Source organism: Giraffa tippelskirchi, chromosome X, assembly GCF_054371585.1.
Source record: "Giraffa tippelskirchi isolate mGirTip1 chromosome X, T2T-mGirTip1v1.2.pri, whole genome shotgun sequence".
In the NCBI taxonomy this organism is placed as follows: domain Eukaryota; kingdom Metazoa; phylum Chordata; class Mammalia; order Artiodactyla; family Giraffidae; genus Giraffa; species Giraffa tippelskirchi.
In genome coordinates, this window is record NC_137289.1 from 137780826 (window position 1) to 137783660 (window position 2835).

General features: G+C 46.8%; 1 protein-coding gene across 9 annotated transcripts in view; it reads left to right on the forward strand.

Moving 5' to 3' along the window:
* The window catches only part of MAP3K15 (mitogen-activated protein kinase kinase kinase 15), a 150495-nt gene that overhangs the window by 145969 nt on the left and 1691 nt on the right, over window positions 1-2835 (forward strand). For all 9 annotated transcript variants that reach the window (XM_081566045.1, XM_081566047.1, XM_081566046.1 and 6 more), the window contains 2 exons: window positions 708-921; window positions 1939-2051. In XM_081566045.1, coding sequence (XP_081422171.1) covers window positions 708-921; window positions 1939-2051 — 327 coding nt within the window. The remainder of the gene's footprint in view (window positions 1-707; window positions 922-1938; window positions 2052-2835) is intronic.

Genomic DNA, 2835 nt, shown 5'->3' on the forward strand with positions numbered 1-2835 from the left:
AGCACACCTTCTGGTGCTGTTTACATGCCCCCCACCCCAGCATAACTGAGGAGCATGCCCGCAGACACAGTGCACTGAGCCTCAGGGCCTGGATCCTTGTGTGCTCAGGACCACCTCCTAGTTGGCTGATGACTTAAATGGCTGTCTTCTCTCTCATCATGGGGTAGCTACACAAATCTTTGGCTTTCATAGGCTCTAGTTTTCAAATGTTACAGCAGCTTAGTACCCAAGTTGATTCTCCTTCTGTGATGCCTCCTAGGAAGGGGGGCTCTGAGGCACTTCTGTTGACACTGCCGCTTCCTCTCTTTACTCTGCTCCCTCCCTGTCATCCTCTGCCTGCACTCAGCCCAGGCTCCACTTGTGGGAGTGGCCTGTTAAACCCCAGGACTTCATTACTCCCCTCTCCAAGCAGGGGACTGCAGAAAACACACAGGCCTGGGTGGAAGGCTGCTTGTCCCTTTTTAAAACTGCCCTTGCCTAACTTAATATCTTGAAGCTTGTTTCCTTATCTGTAAAGCGGTGTGGGGACCATCTTTTCAGGTAGAGGTAAGTAAAATAGGCTCCTCTCCATTTAGTAAGCTCAGCAGTCTCCTGATGGAGCATCGCATTGGCCGGGCTGGCCTCCCAGCCTGGTTTGCTGGCCTGGGACATAAGCTACACCAAGCATGGCCTTGTTGAACTGTGCTCCTTTTCTTCCATGATTTCAGAGCTCCAAGCCCACTTTGAGCCTGCCCCAGAGACCGAAGGCGTGGATAAGGACACGGGTAAGATGGAAGAGGACTATCCCCCGGCAGGCCCGCCTGCAAGTGAGGCACAGGTGGCACGTGGGTGGAGCGAGCCGGCTTCAGCAGTTGCCCAGGAGGCCCCGCCCCAGCAGCACCTGAGCTTTCAGCTGAGCAAACTGAGGCAGGAGACCAGCAGGTAGGCAGGGGGGAGACAGAGTTGTTGAGTGCTTCACCCAGGTCTCAGAAAGTCATCTTCATCCCCCAAGGAACTGGGCAAGGAGATATTCTCAGCTTCAACTGGGGACCCAGAAGGATGCCGTTCTTTAAAGGCAGAGCGTTCCTGGCTACAATAGGGTGTCCCTATTTCAGAAGAAAAGTTGTATACACCCCTGTATAGGGATCTCTGCAGTTTAACTGTAGACAGATCTATTTTTTTGTCTTGAAAAATGTGAAAGTTGACAATATACATTGCACTTCTTTAAAATGGTTTTCCAGTAAGGTTAATAATCACCAGATTCATCAAACGTTATATATGGATTCAAAGGTGATTGATTTCCAGGGTCAATGGGCACTGTATCTTCCCCCCTCAAGAGAACTAGTAATGAGATAGCAGCCAGCCTGACGGAATAGCTGACAACGCGGCTGCTTCACACCTACCTTGTAGCACAGAGATGTCTTAGCTGCTGTTAGGCTCAGCGGGAAGGCACCTGCTGCCCTGAGTGAGGGAAGCAGGTCTGTCCCGAGGAGTGTTTGCGAAACCAAGAGCGCAAGGCATTTTATGCCATCCTGCCAAGTGTTGGCAGTACCGTCCCTCCCACCTTCCCAGCAGCAGCTTTCCTGCACCACCCCAGCTGTCCAACAGCAGCAAGGCTTCTATCTCAACATAGTCTCCAGTAAGGAGGGAATAGCTTCACCACGTTTTCGCAACTTGACCTGACTTAGGAAGACAAGTGGGCTGAGTTCTACAGATCACCATTAGGTTATCTTTTGGTTTACGATACATTTTGATGCAGAAGATACCCACACACGGAGCAGGGCTGGTCTTGGTTTACAAGGGGAGGAAACACAAGGAAGGTGCCCATGTGCAGGCTGAAATCTGATCCTAGACTGACCTGGGATTGTGCCATTTTTTTAAACCTCTGTTCAATGAATGTTTGAGTTGAGTTGAATGGTGTTAGGCTCTCTGAGTGATGTTTTGTTTTGTTCTAACCAGACTTTTGGAACACCTAGTTCAAAAAGAGATAGAGTACCAGAATCTTCTACGGCACATCCTAGAACAGAAAACTCAAGAATTATACCACCTTCGGTTACAATTCACCTCCAACAGTGAGTGATTTTCCACTTGCTGTGATGCGTGTGTGTGTGAGACCATTTAAAATCTGGCTAGACTACTAGTCAACCTTGACACAGCTGAGGTTATTCTCAGCTCAAACTAGTAAGTACTCCAGTAGATTCCAGAATACTCATCAATAATAAAAAGGAACTACCACTACATTCAAAAGCAGATGAATTGCAAAGAAGCCTGTAGAAACATGTAGATGTTATGTGTCCATAAATGTTGAACATTTATATGATACTCTGTTAAAGCAAAACTATTAGGGACAGAAAAGAAATCAGAATGGGTGGGGGAGGACTCATTATAGAAGGCCCCAAGAACTTTTGGGGTGATAGAGAAATTTCTCTATCTTGATTGTAGTGGTGGTTCCTTATCTGTGCTTTAGCAAAGTTCTCAGCACTGCATACCTAAAAAGGGTGGTTTACTGACTAAGGTATACCTCAGTCAACCAGCCTTAAGCAATTGGTGCCACCTACACAAGGGCTCCAGCTGCCTCTTGGAATGTGGAGTGGATAAGCTGTGATGCAAAACTCAGTATTGAAACCTATCTCCTCATTTGAATTCCAGTGTACTTAAGGGATATGATTCCTTAAAAAAAGGCATTTTAAAGATGGAAAAACACATTTAAAGTGGTAGATAACGTATCAAACTCCAAACTAACTAAAATATTTATGTATGATACCTTTAATCTCTGTAAAGTGACGCCAAGGACTGTGGACTCTTATGCAGTGTGTAGCTGAGCTAAGCTTAGTCCGTTTCCTTTTCACAGCACAA